This window comes from Taudactylus pleione, unplaced genomic scaffold, assembly GCF_031769625.1.
Source record: "Taudactylus pleione unplaced genomic scaffold, aTauple2 ptg001334l, whole genome shotgun sequence".
Classification (NCBI taxonomy): Eukaryota; Metazoa; Chordata; class Amphibia; order Anura; family Myobatrachidae; genus Taudactylus; species Taudactylus pleione.
Genome location: NW_028285734.1, coordinates 2,792,196 through 2,814,901, shown reverse-complemented (window position 1 = coordinate 2,814,901; position 22,706 = coordinate 2,792,196). Strand labels below are relative to the sequence as shown.

At 47.2% G+C, this 22,706-nt stretch overlaps 1 protein-coding gene across 4 annotated transcripts in view; it reads right to left on the bottom strand.

The window, feature by feature from the left end:
- Positions 1–22,706, bottom strand: part of LOC148443099 (anoctamin-7-like) — a 70,716-nt gene that overhangs the window by 29,754 nt on the left and 18,256 nt on the right. For 3 of the 4 annotated variants that reach the window (XM_088463212.1, XM_088463209.1, XM_088463211.1), the window contains 9 exons: positions 22,539–22,704; positions 21,331–21,421; positions 21,143–21,239; positions 20,911–21,054; positions 20,454–20,591; positions 16,399–16,497; positions 13,599–13,701; positions 819–930; positions 423–477 (listed from right to left, as the gene is read on the bottom strand). In XM_088463212.1, the coding sequence (XP_088319338.1) occupies positions 423–477; positions 819–930; positions 13,599–13,701; positions 16,399–16,497; positions 20,454–20,591; positions 20,911–21,054; positions 21,143–21,239; positions 21,331–21,421; positions 22,539–22,704 (1,005 nt within the window). The remainder of the gene's footprint in view (positions 1–422; positions 478–818; positions 931–13,598; positions 13,702–16,398; positions 16,498–20,453; positions 20,592–20,910; positions 21,055–21,142; positions 21,240–21,330; positions 21,422–22,538; positions 22,705–22,706) is intronic. The other variant, XM_088463213.1, reaches the window with a different exon arrangement.

Sequence of the window (22,706 nt, the reverse complement as noted above, 5' to 3'; positions counted from 1 at the left end):
TTCTGCAGACTATGAGCAAACTCTAGTGGTCCTATCTGCCACATATATACCATTCACCCCCATGGGGTCCTTTATCACCCACAGTGAAGTGACACATACAGTATGTTCTACCGCTAACTGCTCCCCAAAGCAATTGGCTGGTGAGAGGATTATCCCACTTCAGTATGACTGATAGGACAACTCATGTGCTAATAAATTGATTATGGAGAACAGAAGAGAAACAAAGGCAACTGTACTGAATGGTGATCTAAAACAAAAATACTTACAGTACTAGCACTGACATAGAAACTAGGTAAAGTCCTGTAATAAGAATCGTTTATATGTTCATCTCTTACTGTATACATTAGACAGAAAGAGAAAAAGAGAAACTATAGAGATAGTGTTTCTTTCAGAGGTGCCACAAATGTTCCACTAATACTCACATCCTCATTTCTCATGCCCATCAGTTTGCCGTACTGTCCGGGATATCCCACAAACCTGGAGGGCAGAGGTAGATATTATATCCATTGTGAGATCATCCAAATGTCACTCAGCTACTTTCTGTCATTTATAAATAATGTGAGATTGGCATTTAATTCTGAACTGATAATTGTATAGTGCTAGAAGCAATGACCTATATTTATTTACAAAAGACTGGGCCAGAGGCCCAACACCCCTCACTGGGTATGCTCTATTGCTGCGTAAGTCTATGAGCGCACTTTCTAATGAGCGTCTGGAATATCTGCTCAGTTTCTGTAAACTAACTCACAAATAGGGTCACATCATCCAAATCATAATGAGCACAAGCCAATGCCACCAAAACACATGATCCATCTCACCTGCCTTTGAAGAAGGCCACGTAGAATGGAGATGAGTAGAAATTCACAAACTGGAAGATGAAAACCTTGAAGGTGAAGGCGTCTTCGTGTAAGGACTGAGTACGATGCATTTCTGTAACATGAAAGAAGTGAATATTACACATGGTGAATAGTGGCCCAATCACGTCTTCTTCAGGTGCCTCCAAGACTGCACATTTACCACTGACTTGCATGGCTATCCAGAACCAGCATTCCAATACTAGTTACCTGCATGACTATCCAGAACCACCATTCTAGGACTAGTGACCTGCATTACTATCCAGACCCAGCATTCCAAGACTAGTGATCTGCTTGGCTATCCAGAACCAGCATTCGAAGACTAGTGATCTGCATGGCTATCCAGAACCAGCATTCCAAGACTAGTGATCTGCATGGCTATCCAGAACCAGCATTCCAAGACTAGTGATCTGCATGACTATCCAGAACCAGCATTCTAGGACTATTTACCAGCATGGCTATCCAGAACCAGCATTCTAATACTAGTTACCTGCATGACTATCCAGAACTAGCCTTCCAATACTAGTTACCTGCATGACTATCCAGAACCAGCATTCTAGGACTGGTGACCTGCATAGCTATCCAGAACCAGCATTCTAGGACTAGTGACTAGTGCATGGATATCCAGAAACAGCATTTTAAGACTAGTGACCTGCATTGCCAATCAGAACCAGCATTCTAGGACTAGTGACCTGCATGGCTATCCAGAACCAGTTTTCTAGGACTAGTGAACTGCATGGCTATCCAGAACCAGCATTTTAAGACTAGTGACCTGCATGGCTATCCATGACAAGCATTCCAAGACTAGTGTCCAGCCTGGCTATCCAGAACCAGCATTCTATGATTAGTGACCTGCATGGCTATCCAGAATCAGCATTCCAATACAAGTTACCTGCATGACTATCCAAAAGCAGCATTCTAGGACTAGTGACCTGCATAGCTATCCAGAATCAGCATTCCAATACAAGTTACCTGCCTGACTACCCAGAACCAGCATTCTAGGACTACTGACCTTCATGGCTATCCAGAACCAGCATTCTAGGACTAGTGACCTGCATGGCTATCCAGAACCAGCATTCCAATACTAGTTACCTGCATGACTATCCAGAACCACCATTCTAGGACTAGTGACCTGCATTACTATCCAGACCCAGCATTCCAAGACTAGTGATCTGCTTGGCTATCCAGAACCAGCATTCGAAGACTAGTGATCTGCATGGCTATCCAGAACCAGCATTCCAAGACTAGTGATCTGCATGGCTATCCAGAACCAGCATTCCAAGACTAGTGATCTGCATGACTATCCAGAACCAGCATTCTAGGACTATTTACCAGCATGGCTATCCAGAACCAGCATTCTAATGGCTATCCAGAACCAGCATTCTAATACTAGTTACCTGCATTACTATCCAGAACTAGCCTTCCAATACTAGTTACCTGCATGACTATCCAGAACCAGCATTCTAGGACTGGTGACCTGCATAGCTATCCAGAACCAGCATTCTAGGACTAGTGACTAGTGCATGGATATCCAGAAACAGCATTTTAAGACTAGTGACCTGCATTGCCAATCAGAACCAGCATTCTAGGACTAGTGACCTGCATGGCTATCCAGAACCAGTTTTCTAGGACTAGTGAACTGCATGGCTATCCAGAACCAGCATTTTAAGACTAGTGACCTGCATGGCTATCCATGACAAGCATTCCAAGACTAGTGTCCAGCCTGGCTATCCAGAACCAGCATTCTATGATTAGTGACCTGCATGGCTATCCAGAATCAGCATTCCAATACAAGTTACCTGCATGACTATCCAAAACCAGCATTCTAGGACTAGTGACCTGCATAGCTATCCAGAATCAGCATTCCAATACAAGTTACCTGCCTGACTACCCAGAACCAGCATTCTAGGACTACTGACCTTCATGGCTATCCAGAACCAGCATTCTAGGACTAGTGACCTGCATGGCTATCCAGAACCAGCATTCCTATACTAGTTACCTGCATGACTATCTAGAAACAGCATTCTAGGACTGGTGACCTGCATGGCTATAAAAGAACAAGCATTCTAGGACTAATGACCTGCATGGCTATCCAGAACCTGCATTTTAATACAAGTGATCTGCATGGCTATCCAGGACAAGCATTCCAAGACTAATGTCCAGCCTGGATATCCAGAACCAGCATTCTAGGACTAGTGACCTGCATGGCTATCCAGAACCAGCATTCTAGGACTAGTGACCTGCATGGCTATCCAGAACCAGCACTCCAATACTAGTTATCTGCATGACTATCCAGAACCAGCACTCCAATACTAGTTACCTGCATGACTATCCAGAACCAGCATTCCAATACTAGTTACCTGCATGACTATCCAGAACCAGCATTCCAATACTAGTTACCTGCATGGCTATCCAGAGCAAGAATTCTAGGACTAATGACCTGCATGGCTATCCAGGAGAAGCATTCTAGGACTAGTGACCTGCATGTCTGTCAAGAACCAGCATTCCAATACTAGTTACCTGCATGACTATCCAGAACCAGCATAGCAATACTAGTTATCTGCATGACTATCCAGAACCAGCATTCTGGGACTGGTGACCTGTATGACTATCCAGGACCAGCATTCTAGGACTAGTGACCAGCATGGCTATCCAGAACCAGCATTTTAAGACTAGTGACCTGCATTGCTAATCAGAACCAGCATTCTAGGACTAGTGACCTGCATGGCTATCCAGAATCAGCTTTCTAGGATTAGTGAACTGCATGGCTATCCAGAACCAGCATTTTAAGACTAGTGACCTGCATGGCTATCCATGACAAGCATTCCAAAACTAGTCTCCAGACTGACTATCCAGAACCAGCATTCTATGACTAGTGACCTGCATGGCTATCCAGAACTAGCATTGCAATACAAGTTACCTGCATGACTATCCAGAACCAGCATTGTAGGACTAGTGAACTGCATGGCTATCCAGAACCAGCATTCTAGGACTAGTGACCTGCATGGCTATCCAGAATCAACATTCCAATACAAGTTACCTGCATGGCTATCCAGAACCAGCATTCTAGAACTAGTGAACTGCATGGCTATCCAGAACCAGCATTCTAGGACTAGTGACCTGCATGGCTAACCAGAACCAGCATTCTAGGGCTAGTGACTTGCATGGCTATCCAGAACCAGCATTCCTATACTAGTTACCTGCATGACTATCCAGAACCAGCATTCTAGTACTGATGACCTGCATTGCTATAAAAGAACAAGCATTCTAGGACTAGTGACCTGCGTGGCTATCCAGAACCAGCATTTTAATACAAGTGACCTGCATGGCTATCCAGGAAAAGCATTCAAAGACTAGTGTCCAGCCTGGATATCCAGAACTAGCATTCTAGGACTAGTGACCTGCATGGCTATCCAGAACCAGCATTCTAGGACTAGTGACCTGCATGGCTATCCAGAATCAGCTTTCTAGGATTAGTGAACTGCATGGCTATCCAGAACCAGCACTCCAATACTAGTTATCTGCATGACTATCCAGAACCAGCATTCCAATACTAGTTACCTGCATGACTATCCAGAACCAGCATTCCAATACTAGTTACCTGCATGGCTATCCAGAGACAGAATTCTAGGACTAGTGACCTGCATGGCTATCCATGACAAGCATTCCAAGACTAGTCTCCAGACTGGCTATCCAGAATCAGCATTCTATGACTAGTGACCTGCATGGCTATCCAGAACAAGCATTGCAATACAAGTTACCTGCATGACTATCCAGAACCAGCATTCTAGGACTAGTGAACTGCATGGCTATCCAGAACCAGCATTCTAGGACTAGTGACCTGCATGGCTATCCAGAATCAGCATTCCAATACAAGTTACCTGCATGGCTATCCAGAACCAGCATTCTAGGACTAGTGAACTGCATGGCTATCCAGAACCAGCATTCTAGGACTAGTGACCTGCATGGCTAACCAGAACCTGCATTCTAGGGCTAGTGACTTGCATGGCTGTCCAGAACCAGCATTCGTATACTAGTTACCTGCATGACAATCCAGAATCAGCATTCTAGTACTGGTGACCTGCATGGCTATAAAAGAACAAGCATTCTAGGACTAGTGACCTGCGTGGCTATCCAGAACCAGCATTTTAATACAAGTGACCTGCATGGCTATCCAGGAAAAAAATTCCAAGACTAGTGTCCAGCCTGGATATCCAGAACCAGCATTCTAGGACTAGTGACCTGCATGGCTATCCAGAACCAGCATTCTAGGACTAGTGACCTGCATGACTATCCAGAACCAGCATTCTAGGACTAGTGACCTGCATGACTATCCAGAACCAGCACTCCAATACTAGTTACCTGCAGGACTATCCAGAACCAGCATTCTAGGACTAGTGACCTGCATGGCTATCCAGAAGCAGCATTCTAGGACTGGTGACCTACATGGCTATCCAGAACCAGCATTCTAGGACTAGTGACCTGCATGGCTATCCAGAATCAGCTTTCTAGGATTAGTGAACTGCATGGCTATCCAGAACCAGCATTTTAAGACTAGTGACCTGCATGGCTATCCATGACAAGCATTCCAAGACTAGTCTCCAGACTGGCTATCCAGAACCAGCATTCTATGACTAGTGACCTGCATGGCTATCCAGAACTAGCATTGCAATACAAGTTACCTGCATGACTATCCAGAACCAGCATTGTAGGACTAGTGAACTGCATGGCTATCCAGAACCAGCATTCTAGGACTAGTGACCTGCATGGCTATCCAGAATCAACATTCCAATACAAGTTACCTGCATGGCTATCCAGAACCAGCATTCTAGGACTAGTGACCTGCATGGCTAACCAGAACCAGCATTCTAGGGCTAGTGACTTGCATGGCTATCCAGAACCAGCATTCCTATACTAGTTACCTGCATGACTATCCAGAACCAGCATTCTAGTACTGATGACCTGCATTGCTATAAAAGAACAAGCATTCTAGGACTAGTGACCTGCGTGGCTATCCAGAACCAGCATTTTAATACAAGTGACCTGCATGGCTATCCAGGAAAAGCATTCCAAGACTAGTGTCCAGCCTGGATATCCAGAACTAGCATTCTAGGACTAGTGACCTGCATGGCTATCCAGAACCAGCATTCTAGGACTAGTGACCTGCATGGCTATCCAGAATCAGCTTTCTAGGATTAGTGAACTGCATGGCTATCCAGAACCAGCACTCCAATACTAGTTATCTGCATGACTATCCAGAACCAGCATTCCAATACTAGTTACCTGCATGACTATCCAGAACCAGCATTCCAATACTAGTTACCTGCATGGCTATCCAGAGACAGAATTCTAGGACTAGTGACCTGCATGGCTATCCATGACAAGCATTCCAAGACTAGTCTCCAGACTGGCTATCCAGAATCAGCACTCTATGACTAGTGACCTGCATGGCTATCCAGAACCAGCATTCCAATACAAGTTACCTGCATGACTATCCAGAACCAGCATTCTAGGACTAGTGAACTGCATGCCATCCAGAACCAGCATTCTAGGACTAGTGACCTGCATGGCTATCCAGAATCAGCATTCCAATACAAGTTACCTGCATGGCTATCCAGAACCAGCATTCTAGGACTAGTGAACTGCATGGCTATCCAGAACCAGCATTCTAGGACTAGTGACCTGCATGGCTAACCAGAACCTGCATTCTAGGGCTAGTGACTTGCATGGCTGTCCAGAACCAGCATTCGTATACTAGTTACCTGCATGACAATCCAGAATCAGCATTCTAGTACTGGTGACCTGCATGGCTATAAAAGAACAAGCATTCTAGGACTAGTGACCTGCGTGGCTATCCAGAACCAGCATTTTAATACAAGTGACCTGCATGGCTATCCAGGAAAAAAATTCCAAGACTAGTGTCCAGCCTGGATATCCAGAACCAGCATTCTAGGACTAGTGACCTGCATGGCTATCCAGAACCAGCATTCTAGGACTAGTGACCTGCATGACTATCCAGAACCAGCATTCTAGGACTAGTGACCTGCATGACTATCCAGAACCAGCACTCCAATACTAGTTACCTGCAGGACTATCCAGAACCAGCATTCTAGGACTAGTGACCTGCATGGCTATCCAGAAGCAGCATTCTAGGACTGGTGACCTACATGGCTATCCAGAACCAGCATTCTAGGACTAGTGACCTGCTTGGCTATCCAGAACCAGCATTCTAGGACTAGTGACTTGCATGGCTATCCAGAACCAGCATTCTAGGGCTAGTGACTTGCATGGCTATCCAGAACCAGCATTCCTATACTAGTTACCTGCATGACTATCCAGAACCAGCATTCTAGGACTGGTGACCTGCATGGCTATAAAAGAACAAGCATTCTAGGACTAGTGACCTGCGTGGCTATCCAGAACCAGCATTTTAATACAAGTGACCTGCATGGCTATCCAGGACAAGCATTCCAAGACTAGTGTCCAGCCTGGATATCCAAAACCAGCATTCTAGGACTAGTGACCTGCATGGCTATCCAGAACCAGCATTCTAGGACTAGTGACCTGCATGGCTATCCAGAACCAGCATTCTAGGACTAGTGACCTGCATGACTATCCAGAACCAGCATTCTAGGACTAGTGACCTGCATGGCTATACAGAACCAGCACTCCAATACTAGTTACCTGCATGACTATCCAGAACCAGCATTCCAATACTAGTTACCTGCATGACTATCCAGAACCAGCATTCCAATACTAGTTACCTGCATGGCTATCCAGAGCCAGAATTCTAGGACTAGTGACCTGCATGGCTATCCATGACAAGCATTACAAGACTAGTCTCCAGACTGGCTATCCAGAATCAGCATTCTATGACTAGTGACCTGCATGGCTATCCAGAACCAGCATTCCAATACAAGTTACCTGCATGACTATCCAGAACCAGCATTCTAGGACTAGTGAACTGCATGGCTATCCAGAACCAGCATTCTAGGACTAGTGACCTGCATGGCTATCCAGAATCAGCATTCCAATACAAGTTACCTGCATGGCTATCCAGAACCAGCATTCTAGGACTAGTGAACTGCATGGCTATCCAGAACCAGCATTCTAGGACTAGTGACCTGCATGGCTAACCAGAACCTGCATTCTAGGGCTAGTGACTTGCATGGCTGTCCAGAACCAGCATTCGTATACTAGTTACCTGCATGACAATCCAGAATCAGCATTCTAGTACTGGTGACCTGCATGGCTATAAAAGAACAAGCATTCTAGGACTAGTGACCTGCGTGGCTATCCAGAACCAGCATTCTAGGACTAGTGACCTGCATGGCTATCCAGAACCAGCATTCTAGGACTAGTGACCTGCATGACTATCCAGAACCAGCATTCTAGGACTAGTGACCTGCATGGCTATACAGAACCAGCACTCCAATACTAGTTACCTGCATGACTATCCAGAACCAGCATTCCAATACTTGTTACCTGCATGACTATCCAGAACCAGCATTCCAATACTAGTTACCTGCATGGCTATCCAGAGCCAGAATTCTAGGACTAATGACCTGCATGGCTATCCAGAACCAGCATTTTAAGACTAGTGACCTGCATGGCTATCCAGGACAAGCATTCTAGGACTAGTGACCTGCATGTCTATCCAGAACCAACATTCCAATACTAGTTACTTGCATGACTATCCAGAACCAGAATTCTAGGACTAGTGTTTTTAGGTCTATAGAAGCGCTTGTTACCCCTAATAACTTTAATTGTTAGTCAGATGCACTGATTATACAAATAGAAAGCTGCTGAAACAATATTTGGAAGCCAAGATATCTGTTAATTCTAGGACTAGTGACCTTCATGGCTATCCAGAACCAGCATTCTAGGACTAGTGACCTGCATGGCTATCCAGAACCAGCATTCTAGGACTAGTACCTGCATGTCTATCCAGAACCAACAATCCAATACTAGTTACCTGCATGACTATCCAGAACTAGCATTCTAGGGCATTTGGAGAGTCGCCCACATGCCTTTTGGCAAACTCAAATCGTGTCTTCTTATTTTTATCACTAAGTAATGGCTTTTTTCTGGCCACTCTTCCATAAAGCCCAGCTCTATGGAGTGTACGGCTTATTGTGGTCACATGCACAGATACACCAGTCTCTGCGGTGGAACTCTGCAGCTCCTTCAGGGTTACCTTTGGTCTCTGAGCTACCTCTCTGATTAATTCCTTCCTTGCCCGGTCTATGAGTTTTGGTGGACGGCCCTCTCTTGGCAGGTTTGTTGTGGTACCATGTTCTTTCCATTTGATGATGATGGATTTGATGGTGCTCCGGGGGATCATCAAAGATTTGGATAGTTTTTTATAACCAAACCCAGAATTGTACTTCTCAACAACTTTGTCCCTGACTTGTTTGGAGAGCTCCTTGGTCTTCATGGTGTGATGCCTCTTGCTTAGTGGTGTTGCAGCCTCTGGGGCCTTTCATAAAAGGTGTGTTTATACTGACAGATCATGTGACACTTAGATGTCACACAGGGGGACTTATGTGACTTATGAAGGTAATTGGTTGCACCAGAACTTTTGAGGGGCTTCATAGCAAAGGGGGTGATGACATATGCACATGCCAATTTTCAGAATTTTATTTATAAAGATTCTTTTTTATATATATTTTTCTCATTTCACTTCACCAAATTACACTATTTTGTGCAGATCCATCACATAAAATTCAGATAGAAACAAAATAAATAAATTACAGGTTGTAATGTAACAAAAAAGGTAAAAAGCCAAAGGGGTGAATACTTTTGCAAAGCACTGTAGGTCCTGATTCTGGGTCGCACGCAGACACGGCCTCGTCATTTTCCCGCAGTCTTTATGCTAATGCTACAGCCGATTTCTTTAAATCTGAAGCGCCCACTTGCAGCGGTTCAAATCTGTCTCGGTGCATCTGTAGACACATCATCGAAACTTGCACCAGCCCTATCGCATGTGCAGCTTCTCTGGCTGAGTGTGGCGTCCTGTGTGAGCGTCTGTGACCGCGTCTGCCTAGCCCCCCCCCCTGTTACCTGCCAGGTACATCCACATTCCCTGCGCCCGAATCCGTTCTATCTCTCAGTGCAGTAACAATCGGGACGCAGGCCCAGTGCGACTCAGTACTTAAAAAAACATCGCCCAACTGTGCTAATATCGGCAAAGCCTGCGGCTCTGAATCAGGCCCACAATCTATTAGTAATGTTGTTTCCAGTAGACAGATATAACCTGTGTCCTATCTAAGCTCAACAATAGACGAGGACAGAAGATAAAACAGCAGCTAATACGCGATTCAGGGCGTCCTCTGCAAAGCAGTCATTTCATGCGTCACATATGTATGTATTTATTTTATTTTTTTAAAGACAATTTGTGGAATATTTATAAACACTTGTGGGTTGTGTCATTTCTATAATTGTCATGTTGGTTAACGTGAGGAGGAATCACAAGGTCACTAGCCCAGCATCTGTGCGCCATTTGTGTCACCTGCCGGCCCCTTTCCAGTCACTGCACTTGTCTACTTCTATATTGACATTTACCACTTAGCAAAGGCTGAGATCGCAGAGCAGTGTGAACGTGAAAAGCAAACCTGGAGCCACAACCTGGAGCTCCCTGAGTGTCTGCAGTGACGTAACAGAACAAACCTCACGCTCCCATCTGTCCTCATTACTGCCCCTATCTGTCTGTCCCTTCATTCACAGCAATAGTAGGTAGCGCCACCCAAAGGCTGGAACTAACTCCATGCTGTCCCATATTCCACCTGATTATGCACCTGTAATTTATCTCCATTATTATGGTTCCTGGGTCATTTTGATATCATCCTTTCACTCATTACAATTGTCATGAATATCCCCACTGCACTTCACAAGCACATGACATGGTTACTTTACTACACAGTCACACTGAGCCAGCTGGACTGACCGATACAATCTCCGCGGTGATGCCGGAATGTCACAGTGCTCTCTCCAGCTGGGTGTTACATATCACACACACGTGTGATGTATAACATAGAATCATGTTTCATGTTTTGCCGATTCCCTATTCAGCAGAGGTTGGCAAATTGCACGTGGTGAACTACAAGTCCTAGCATGCACTGCAACCCTGGCAAAGTGCCGATCAGGTGAGTGAGAAGAGGCAGATTCAACAGGAATGCTAGTAGATCATTAACACAGTCATCATTGCATTGCTGGAACCTTTTGCATGACTGGTGGTCTGAACACACAGAAGACGCATCCAGCCCCTCTGATTGCTGCTACCGCTAACAGAGAAATTCCAGCATAAGGAAATGGTCAGGGCCCCGGCGAAATGCGTAACAGGTTTATGCCATTCCTCTACATGCTGGAGTCGAGTCTATGTACTATTATGTGCCACATGGACCATTTATATACCTTTTATGAACCCCCAATAAATCTGAATTTAGTTGATATCATTGGACTGACTGTCATTTGGTGGAACCTGCACCATAGGGGATACTTTCCTCCTGGACTTACAGAGAGAGGTTTCTGGATTCCGCTCCTCCCTATAATACAGCAGCAAACACTGACATTTTAAATGACCAGTTTGGGAGCTGCAGGCATTGCCGATATGCACAGAGTTCACCAATTTTTGCTATAGCGTATAACGCGTACGGCGCATACTTCACACAGAAAGTACGCACAAAGGCGCTGTTAAGATTGAGACGCACTGTATCAGAAAAGTCTTGGGAAAGTGCTGGGCAGTGCCTGGGAGGTGGCTAAACAGAGGCACGGAGATGGTCCACTCCATCTTATGGCCGTGTTATGGGCGTGTCTGCGTACACAGGGCCTGATTCAGAGCCGGACGCTCTGAAAGAGCGCCCGCTCTGAATCAGGGCGTTTTTTTTTTTTTATTGTTGCGGCCTCTTGGCCGCTCTCGCATAGCTGTGGGTTACCACCCACAGCTTATGCAAGCGGCCATGATGATGGTCGCGATGGTCTTGACCATCGCGACCATCGGGCTTGCGACGAGACCCTTGCGGTAGGGTCTCGTTGCTGCACGCCCAAGAGTGCTTTTGGCTTTAACAGAGCCAAAAGCACTCCCACAGTGGGGCTGGCCCCAGACGGTAGGCGTTCCCATGGGAATGCCTCCGTCTGGGCAGCCATGCCCCCGGCCCGCCCACCAAAGGGGGCGTGCTGTCACTCAACATCGACAGCACGCCCCCTTTGGTATGAGACCCGGAGCGACGGCTTGGCCATCGCTATGCGGGTTTCGCGCATGCGCATGACGGAGCCGCCTCCGTCGTGTGCATGCGCAAAGGGCCACCATCGACCCGCTTGCGAGCGGGTCTGAATCAGGCCCACAGATACGCAATCTTTCAGGCTAGGGATGGACATCGGAAGCCCAGCATCGAATGGTTGCCGGACTTCCGACATTTAAGTATGGAATGTGATGGGCACTAGCCATTGCAGCATAATCATACGATGGTATAACCATCAATGTTTATACAGTATATATGCGCAGAACCATCCAGAGCTTCACGCATGCGCAGCACTGTTATGGAACTGCAAATATCACTTCTGGGTGTTCGCAGCTAAATTAGAACAGTCAACCATCGGATGGGCATCAGAAGCAGCATTGAAGAAGTATGTCCATCGATGGTTTATAACCATCGGTTTCCGATGTCCTTTCCAGGCTGGATAATGGATGGGATACCCCTGAGGGGCCTCACTGCGGTTAGGGGGAAATGCCTATGAATGTCCCTTCAGATATCAGGAGCTAATGGCTGACGAGTCATGTGTTTCTGGGGGGTTGCATGTCAGGGGAATCTTATTGCTTTGATCAGAGGCATAACGAGGAGTAATGGGGCCCCATCCACCCTTCATCCCTGATCGGTGAGCTGTGAGCAGACGCGTGCCGAGAGCAGACGATGCAGCCACATTTATTAACCCAGAACTCTCCTTGTTTTAATTCTGTCATCCCGCACATCGGGCCTGATTCAGCGCTGTGTACAAACCCGATGGTTTACGTACAACTCCGATTTTGTAATGATCGGTGCATGCGCAGGATCTGTCATGCCGTGTCTGCCCTGTTTTCTGGGAGTCCAGAGGCCAGTGTCTGCGTCTACCAACGCAGATTAACTGGCCTCACAGGCGGCCAGGAGGCTGCCATTCTGATTAAGCTCGTTGAGCCGATCCTGTGTCTTAGTACTCGGGCATCGGATCTGAGATGCTGCCTGGAGCCGTCTGCAGTATTAGCCTATATGCACATGGCAGCAGCGTACAATGACTACTGTGTGCATAAGCGCACTGCTCTGAATCAGGCCCACAGCCGGCAGCGGTCTGTGCTGTGCGCAGCAGCGTTTGTGTGTCTGGTATTTCTGCTGCCTGCTCGGGGCTGGAAAACAGCGTAGAACCCACTGGCGCAGATGCGGAGGTGGTAGCATAATGGGCGTAAAATGCTCAATTACAACGTGCCCACAAAATTAGCATATTTCTGCCTGTATACAGAACGGTACATCGCAAGATGACTCCACCTCCCCATGCACAGAATATGCGCTTCCGTGACACTTACTGCTCTGTACGCTATACATTACTGCGTCATGGAGACAGGGCCGGCTCCAGGGGTATGAGCACCCTGTGCCGGCTCTTGACAAGGCGCCCTTACTTCGCCGCGCGCCCGAAAATGGGGGCGTGGCCTAATTACCAATGAAATGTGAAATGTGTACTACTCATCCTATTGTCTCAGAGCTGGGTACTACTCACCCCATCGTGTCAGCTTCTCTGCCAGTGAGGTGTAGACCTGACTCATCAAGAGGATAAGGACTAAATTCACCATTGAGCTGCTGATATTAGCGATGTTACCAGCCTAAAAATACATAGAAATAAATACATTACAGGAAACACTGACCTAGGGGGCAGTATAACCCTACAATGACATTGGGGGGGTCAAAATAACACCATACTTACCACCCCTGCCGGGATCTTCATGTATCGGGATTCTGCTGGGGATTTGAACCGGCGGCTATCCAGTCATACCCAACCCGTTATAACTACACATTTAGAAGCTGATATAACAGTGCATTCATGAAGGAGCTGATATAACTGTGTATTTATATAGCAATATAACACTGCATTCATCTAGGGGGTGATATAACTGTATCAATCTATGTAGCGTTATAACACTGCATTTATCTAGGGGGTGATATAACTATCAATCTATGTAGCAATATAACACTGCATTCATCTAGGGGGTGATATAACTGTATCAATCTATGTAGCGTTATAACACTGCATTTATCTAGGGGGTGATATAACTATCAATCTATGTAGCATTATAACACTGCATTTATCTAGGGGGTGATATAACTGTATCAATCTATGTAGCATTATAACACTGCATTTATCTAGTGGGTGATATAACTGTGTATCTAGCTATGTAGTGTTATAAATGCATTTATCTAGGGGTTGATATAACTGTGTGTCTAGCTATGTAGTGTTATAACACTACGTTCATCTAGGACCTAGATTCTGGGGGTGATATAAATATGTATCTGTCTATGTAGCATTATAACACTGCATTCATCTAGGGGGTGATATAACTGTATCAATCTATGTAGCGTTATAACACTGCATTTATCTAGGGGGTGATATAACTATCAATCTATGTAGCAATATAACACTGCATTCATCTAGGGGGTGATATAACTGTATCAATCTATGTAGCGTTATAACACTGCATTTATCTAGGGGGTGATATAACTATCAATCTATGTAGCATTATAACACTGCATTTATCTAGGGGGTGATATAACTGTATCAATCTATGTAGCGTTATAACACTGCATTTATCTAGTGGGTGATATAACTGTGTATCTAGCTATGTAGTGTTATAAATGCATTTATCTAGGGGTTGATATAACTGTGTGTCTAGCTATGTAGTGTTATAACACTACGTTCATCTAGGACCTAGATTCTGGGGGTGATATAAATATGTATCTGTCTATGTAGCATTATAACACTGCATTCATCTGCAGGGTGATATAACTGTGTATCTATGTAGTGTTATAAAACTGCATTAATTTAGGGCTTGATATAACTGTGTATCTATGTATGTAGCGTTATAACACTACATTCATCTCAGGAGTGATAACAGTGTGTATCTATCTAGGGGGCGCTATAACACTGCATTTATCTAAGTGGTGATATACACAGTCGAGTCACATTATTATGACCACCAGCTAATAGCCAGAGTAACCACCGTGTGCGGCGCGGACAGCAGCTAGATGGGCTGGGAGTGACTCAAGTACACCCCACAGCTGCTGGAGGGTGCGTGGTGGAGTATCCATAGAGCGAACACAACGATCAAGGTGGTCCCAGATGCTCAATTGGGTTCAAGTCCGGGGAATTAGGGGGTCAGGGAAGTACTTGGGAGTCTGGGTCGTGCTCGTCCAATCACTGTTGGACATTTGTAGCCATGTGACATGTCGCATTGTCTTGCTGGAAGATCTCATCCGCCTCAGGGAAGACAATCAGCATGTATGGGTGTACATGCTCTGCAAGGATGGATTCATGACCACATCGGTGGAGGGTGCCTTCCACATGGATGGGTGGGCCCAGAGAATGCCATGAAAACATTCCCCAGACCATAACGCTGCCACCACCAGCTTGTGTTCTTCCAGCAATGGTTGCAGGCTGTTTGTTCTCCGATGTTTCTCGCCTGACACGCCAACATCCATCCGTTCGATGAAGCAGAAAACATGAGGCACCCCTTCGCCAATCAGCGGAGATCCAATTCCGATACAGGTGTGAAAATTGGAGCCTTTTCCGCCGATGCACCTTCGTTAGCATAGGTGCAGTGACCATCCGTTTGCTTTGGAGCCCCATACGCAGCAGGGTTCACTGAACCGTCGTTTTAGACACACGTCTGGGGGGCCCCCAGGTTCATTTTGATGGTGAGCTGCTCCACTGTAGCGTGTCGGTCGGCCCTCACGCACCTTCATAGCTAGTGTTCACCTCTCACATCAATGGCACGTGGTGCTCCGCAGTTTCCATGGCGGTTATTCGCAATGGTGCCATTTGTCCAGTCACTATACACCTTCACCACAGCAGCACACGGAACAGTTCACAAACTGCGCTGTGTCAGAAATACTGCCACCATTTGTCCGAAAGCCAATAATCATCCCTTTTTGTAACTCAGATAAATCCCTTAAGTCCCTTTCACCCATAACAGCAACAAGTGATATGTGTGCAGACGGCCTATCACACACCTTATATACCCACCAAGCCAGCGCACGGCACGTCACGTACTTCATGAGCTACACAATGCCGACATCAAATGTAGGAGGTGGTCATAATAATGTGACTCGACTGTGTAACTGTTTATATATCTAGGGGGTGCTATAACACTGCATGTATCTAAGGGGTGATATTACTGTATATGTATCTAGGGGGCGCTGTACACTCAGAGAAAGTACTATTGCTATCGTGCACCTGTTACATCAGAAGGTTAGTGACTGGTCCGGTCCCTGCTCACAATAAGGCTACTTGTGGCTGTGTGTCATACCTGTGTCATGAGGATGCTGTTTCCCGTGTGATACATCATCATGCTGACTATCCCACGGTACATGATAACTGAGACGAGGAAGATCATCACCACACACAGCTGGGGGAGAGAAGGGGTTAATGGCAGGTGCCTCATTATTACATGTTATTATATTTACCATATATGTCTAGATATATACCGTATGTTTTTATAATTTTAAATTAATTCTTAAAATCTCAGATTCAGAGATGAACGCAATGGCAATGGCGATTACGTGCGCAGATCGAGTGATTGTTTGCCATTACGCAGTGATCGCACTGCAATTACGGATGCACAGAGGAATCCATCACTAAGTGAGTGATGGGTTGTCAGCGTTTGTGGGCGGTCAATAAAATGCAGGCGTGTCTGACCGGTTAAACACAGTTACATGGGCGTGCATAAATTAGCCCTTGTGATCTCCTACACAGCATGAGAACCGCCTGCTTGTCAGGAGAGCTGCCGAGTCTGCGGCTTGTCAAACTTTCCGCAAGGGCAAGATGGCCGCTTAATGTGCGTCGATGTTACCGATATTTATGCAGGTAGGCGACGTCGTACTCACATGAGAAGGCAGCAGTGGGCAGTCCTTATGCCCGGGTAAGCTTTGTAACTATTAGCATATTTCTGCAGCTGTGTTGCGTCCATCTCTTAATCAGGCCCACTGTTTGCTATGGCAGTCACTCGTGGTGTAATTGGGCTGTACACTGGCCCTGAGCTCTTAATTGATTTCTGTTCCGGTTCTTATCAATCACATCCATGACCCCCCCAGTTTATAACTAGACACAATATATGTTATTGCTGCGTGTGTTACGTCTGACTCTTGGCTAAAGTCACAGCTGTGTGTATTACATGATATTAGAGGCAAAGCAATTAGGTCTAAAATCCAATGGTTTTTGTGAGGTCTGTAGCACAAATTGATCCCATGTAGACGTGGAAATCTTTGTTCTCACCAAATGCTAAAATAAACTTTACTCCTATATCCATTTTTGACTCTCCTTGTAATCACATAGGGGCGTATTTAACAGCTATTGGGCTTTAGACCCGATATTTGTTATATCTTATAGCCACTATTCACCGCAATAAGAAATTACATTTTGCCCGAATGTATCAAAATAACTCACAGGCAGGGACAGGGGCACAGAAAGGAGCCCGTCCCTGCGACGTATTCGGAGTGAAGTGACCGCATCAGCCGTCACCTCTCTCCTCTATCGGGACTCCTGTGCGCTACTGAGCATGTGCGGTCTGTTGAACATGTATGTGCAGCAGCCGTTACCGGGGAGGGCTCGGGAGGAACTCTCTCCTGGTGATTTATGCAAAATGCAGCCCATATCTTCAGGTGCCATTAACTGCCGGGGCCAAACTCCAAGATGCTTCACATTCCGAAGCTTGGAGATTTACCATCTGACAGGTCTGCAGCTCCTATAATAACCTAGGGGGACTGCGGCTGCCGTCAGAGATGGAGGGACTGTTGCAGATTTGGAGATATATGCTGCGGTTCCATGGGAGGGGAGAGTTAGGGTTAGGCTATGGGAGGGGAGAGTTAGGGTCAGGCTATGGGAGGGGAGAGTTAGGGTCAGGCTATGGGAGGGGAGAGTTAGGGTTAGGCTATGGGAGGGGAGAGTTAGGGTTAGGCTATGGGAGGGGAGAGTTAGGGTTAGGCTATGGGAGGGGAGAGTTAGGGTTAGGCTATGGGAGGGGAGAGTTAGGGTTAGGCCATGGGAAGAGGGAGTTTGGGTTAGGCTATGGGAGGGGAGAGTTAGGGTTAGGCTATGGGAGGGGGGAGTTTGGGTTAGGCTATGGGAGGGGAGAGTTAGGGTTAGGCTATGGGAGGGGGGAGTTTGGGTTAGGCTATGGGAGGGGGGAGTTTGGGTTAGGCTATAGGAGGGGAGAGTTAGGGTTAGGCTATGGGAGGGGAGAGTTAGGGTTAAGCTATGGGAGGGGAGAGTTACGGTTAGGCTATCGGAGGGGAGAGTTACGGTTAGGCTATGGGAGGGGAGAGTTAGGGTTAGGCTATGGGAGAGTTAGGGTTAGGCTATGGGAGGGGAGAGTTAGGGTTAGGCTATGGGAGGGGAGAGTTAGGGTTAGGCTATGGGAGGGGGGAGTTAGGGTTAGGCTATGGGAGGGGAGAGTTAGGGTTAGGCTACGGGAGGGGAGAATTAGGGTTAGGCTACAGGATGGGAGAGTTAGGGTTAGGCTATGGGAGGGGAGAATTTGGGTTAGGCTATTGGAGGGGAGAGTTAGGGTTAGGCTACAGGATGGGAGAGTTAGGGTTAGGCTACGGGAGGGGAGAGTTAGGGTTAGGCTATGGGAGGGGAGAGTTTGGGTTAGCCTATGGGAGGGGAGAGTTAGGGCTAGGCTATGGGAGGGGAGAGTTAGGGTTAGGCTATGGGAGGGGAGAGGTAGGGTTAGGCTATGGGAGGGGAGAGTTAGGGTTAGGCTATGGGAGGGGGGAGTTTGGGTTAGGCTATGGGAGGGGGGAGTTTGGGTTAGGCTATGGGAGGGGGGAGTTTGGGTTAGGCTATGGGAGGGGGGAGTTTGGGTTAGGCTACGGGAGGGGAGAATTAGGGTTAGGCTACAGGATGGGAGAGTTAGGGTTAGGCTATGGGAGGGGAGAATTTGGGTTAGGCTATTGGAGGGGAGAGTTAGGGTTAGGCTATGGGAGGGGAGAGTTAGGGTTAGGCTACAGGATGGGAGAGTTAGGGTTAGGCTACGGGAGGGGAGAGTTAGGGTTAGGCTATGGGAGGGGAGAGTTTGGGTTAGCCTATGGGAGGGGAGAGGTAGGGTTAGGCTATGGGAGGGGAGAGTTAGGGCTAGGCTATGGGAGGGGAGAGTTAGGGTTAGGCTATGGGAGGGGAGAGGTAGGGTTAGGCTATGGGAGGGGAGAGTTAGGGTTAGGCTATGGGAGGGGAGAGTTAGGGTTAGGTACAAGGGGAAGGGTTAGGGTTATGCACTAGGGAAATGGTAAAGTTAGGCACTAGGGGGAAGGTTAGGGTTAGGCACTAGTGGAAAGGTTACGGTTATGCACTAGGGTGTAGGTTAAGGTTAGGCTGCGGCAGTTAGGGTTAGGCTACAGGGAAGACGGTTAGGGTTAAGCACTAGTGCAGGGGTGGGAAACCATTTTGATATATAACATTATTCGCGGGCCCGTGCAGGCATCGCCTCCTTCATGTGATGTCACTTGGGGTGGGGCCACAATCGCCGGTGATTGCAGCAATGCCCGGAGCATCCTGAGGATGCTCCGAGGAGCTGTAAGGGCAGCGGTGTGACTGTCTGAAGGGTCCTAAGGATGCTCCAGGTGGCACTGCTGCATAGATTCTGGCTGCCAGATGCCATTCTAGGCACCCTACTAGCCAGATGAGGCTAGCTAGCAGAAAAAAGCTCAGAGGGCCAGACCAAATGATTCCGAGGGCCCCCCGGGCATTCCGAGGGCCCCCCGGGCCTGAGGTTCCCCATCCCTGCACTAAGGGGAGGGTTAGGGGGATATACTAGACGTCACTGCGGGACCCGGAAGACCCCATTGGAGCCGCTGGATGCGCTGAACCAGGTAAGTCCTATCAACATTTCATCAATGTTGATGTGGTCAATGTTAACATGCCAAGCATGTTGACACTACAACCATGTCGACATTCTCATTAACAGTAAGATTTATACCTGTGAGCCCTAGTTTGTATTCTGTCCCATGCCCCCATTTCTTTATCGACCCCTTTATCCGCTCAATAATCGTCCTCTAACTCAAATATCCCAAAAAACTTTGCTGTAGATTTAGTGTCGTTCAGAACTGGTGTTACCACCCTGTCTCGTAATCTTGGTGGTAATGTTGTAGGAGAGATGTATCAATCTTTGAAGAGTGATAAAGTAGAGAAGTTACCTTAAAGCATCCAATCAGCTTCTAGCTGTCATTTATCTAGCACAGCCTTTGAAATGACAGTTAGATGCTGACTAGTTGTTACGGTAACTTCACAAATTTATTTCTCTCAGGCTTGATATATCTCCACCTGGGTCACTAATTACTCTGATGGAAGAGGTTGTAGCAGTCTCACCATGATCACAATCACCATAGACCCGGTGAGGATACGGGAGAGCCGGTCTTTCTCCGGGAAGTACGGTTCCTTCACTCCTGTCACCGGGTTCTGTTCCATCTGAGGAGCCCTTGCAGCAAACTCTGGGCGGGGACGTTCCTGGATATGGGGAGGCAATAGGGATCATGTGAGGTTCCACAAAACTGAAAACGTGAGATACACCACCCACACTGTAGATGGTCATCACCATCCTTGGGTATGTACCTCCTAGTCCTCCATAGTTACCTCTAGTAGATAATGTCTCATCCACCTCATTTCCTTGCGTCTACAATTATTAGTGGCCTTTAAAGTGTTCCTATCGCCCACAAGCGGCAGTGGCCAGTTTGTGGCTGAGCCAATGTTCATGATGAAGCAGCCTATAACCTAATCAGGAGCAAGGGAGAATAAATGGCAACGTGTTATGCCGACGCAGACTTGCCTCATCCTCTTGGTAGTCCATGCAGTCCCAATGGTGGGCCAGTGTCGCGTTTTTCCTCTTCCAGTACTCCAAGAAAGTGACCGCCCAAAAGGACATGAAGATGCTGAAGAACACGGTCCCAGGATGATCAAACAGATACCCAACCTGAGGAGCATAGGGTATGAGACATGAGGGGGATCTCCACAGGAGACATAGGGGGCTCAGGCCCTACGAGTGGCCAGAACCTACTTACCTTGGCCATGGGGCAGATCTCAGAGATGTACCAGTTGTCACAGGTGTCGCACAATGGGCACATCAGGTACTTCTTCTCACTCTGACAGACCTCCTGCCTGCAGGGCATAACGTACAGTCCTCTGTTACTCTCTCACCTGTATCAATCATCGGGAGTCATGCAAGAGGTGGCAGAGCCCTCACACTCACGCGGCTGTGTTACTCCCCATGGTCAGGAGGCCGGAGATAAAGACACAGGTGCCGACAACAGCAGCTGGAAGTAACCAGGTCGTGTAGAACCCTAGAGGAGGAGGAGGGACGGACTGACTGCAATGGACAATGATATATCTACTGACCATAATCTTCCTAGCTCTACTTGGCCATTGGCTGGATGGTATGCAATCGGGAAGCCGGCGGACGTAAGCCGACAGCCGGCTTCCCAACTGCTTTATCCCGGCGAGGGTTAAATGACAGGCGTCTAATTCTAGACGCCTATCATTTTACCGACGCCGGGAGCCTGGCACTCGGCATCCCGATTGAAGTGATGCCGGGCGCCACTGCGGACAGCCGCGTGGGGGGGGGGGGGAGGGTTAGGTTTAGGGCTCCCGGAGGGGACTTAGGGTTAGGCATCCCCCCGGGAGGTTAGGGTTAGGCTAGGGGGAGGGAGGGTTAGGGTTAGGCACCCCCGTGGGGGACTAAGGGTTAGGCACCCCCCCCCGGGGGACTTAGGTTTAGGCAGCGGGGAAGGGGGAGTTAGGTTTAGGCATTTAGAGGGGGGATTAAGATTAGGCACTGGGGGGAAGGTTAGGGTTAGGCACCCCTAAGGAGGGTTAGGGGGGTTGGTTAGGTTAGTTGATACTTACCTGGGGACAATCAGGATTTTCAGCCGTGTCGGCCTGCCGCTGTCGGAATTTGAACCGCCGGATTTGTGTCCGGTGGTAATTCGTATGTATTCCGGCTGGATACAGAGTTTCTTGATAGTGAGCTCATTGTCTTCCTAAGCTTGCGAGCAGGGCCTTCTTACCTATATATCTGTCTGTTATTACCCAGTTTTGTTCTATTAATGTTTACAATTGTAAAGCGCAACGGAATATGCTGCGCTATATAAGAAACTGTTAATAAATAAAATAAATAAATATCACATAATACTTACCCAATGAAAAATAGTTTGTTACTTAGCAGAGGGGACATTTAGAGACCCCATAACACATGTATATTTAACATAGCAACGGAGAAAGACCTACAGTTCCCATTTCGTTTCCATATTACTTCAGTGCATAGCGCCATCCAGTGTGAGCTCCACAGTATTACACCTGGATGATTAACGAATTCAACAAATACAATAACCTCTGGTTGCGTGAGATCACTGCCTACATGAGAGATAACAGTCACCTACAGAATTATTACATGACACATACCTAGCCAGGCAAAGTATATGGCCACCTTCTCCCCAAAATATTCCCGAATGTGGTCCAGCGGCTGATACTTGTACCACTGAGACCACCGTGCCCAGTATTGATAGAGGATCTGGCGAGGGTTGAGGCTTTCGGGGGCCACCTTGTACTCCGGCATTTCATAAGGGCCCT